Raw genomic sequence first — 275 nt, forward strand, 5'->3', positions numbered from 1 at the left:
GGAAGAGGACCAGGGGCTGTAACCCAACGTGTTTCCAAAGCCACCACAGATGCTGAAGACAGCCATGTGCGTCTCCTGTGCATTGACATGCCCACGGTAGAAACAGTGGCGCAAATCAGGGGAGGACTGCTTCTGCGGGGCCCCTACATGCACCACAGCGTACTGAGCAGCAACAAAGCCTGCATCAGCACTCAGGTTGAGCTGGAAGACTTGCCCGTATGCACTGAGCTGGTAATGAGTTCGGAAAGCGACGGGCTCCAAGGGTGCCTCCAAGC

The 275-nt window shown here is 57.1% G+C and overlaps 1 protein-coding gene across 1 annotated transcript in view; it reads right to left on the minus strand.

Annotated features, from left to right (window-relative positions):
- ADAMTS20 (ADAM metallopeptidase with thrombospondin type 1 motif, 20) overlaps nucleotides 1–264 on the minus strand; it is a gene marked incomplete at both ends in the record, with an annotated part of 86,716 nt that extends 86,452 nt beyond the window's left edge. Inside the window, one exon of the mRNA XM_010011191.1 lies at nucleotides 38–264. Within this exon, the coding sequence (XP_010009493.1) occupies nucleotides 38–264 (227 nt within the window). The remainder of the gene's footprint in view (nucleotides 1–37) is intronic.
- Between the last annotated feature and the right edge of the window lie 11 nt (nucleotides 265–275).

The sequence above is a fragment of the Nestor notabilis genome, unplaced genomic scaffold, assembly GCF_000696875.1.
Source record: "Nestor notabilis isolate BGI_N333 unplaced genomic scaffold, ASM69687v1 scaffold10993, whole genome shotgun sequence".
In the NCBI taxonomy this organism is placed as follows: domain Eukaryota; kingdom Metazoa; phylum Chordata; class Aves; order Psittaciformes; family Psittacidae; genus Nestor; species Nestor notabilis.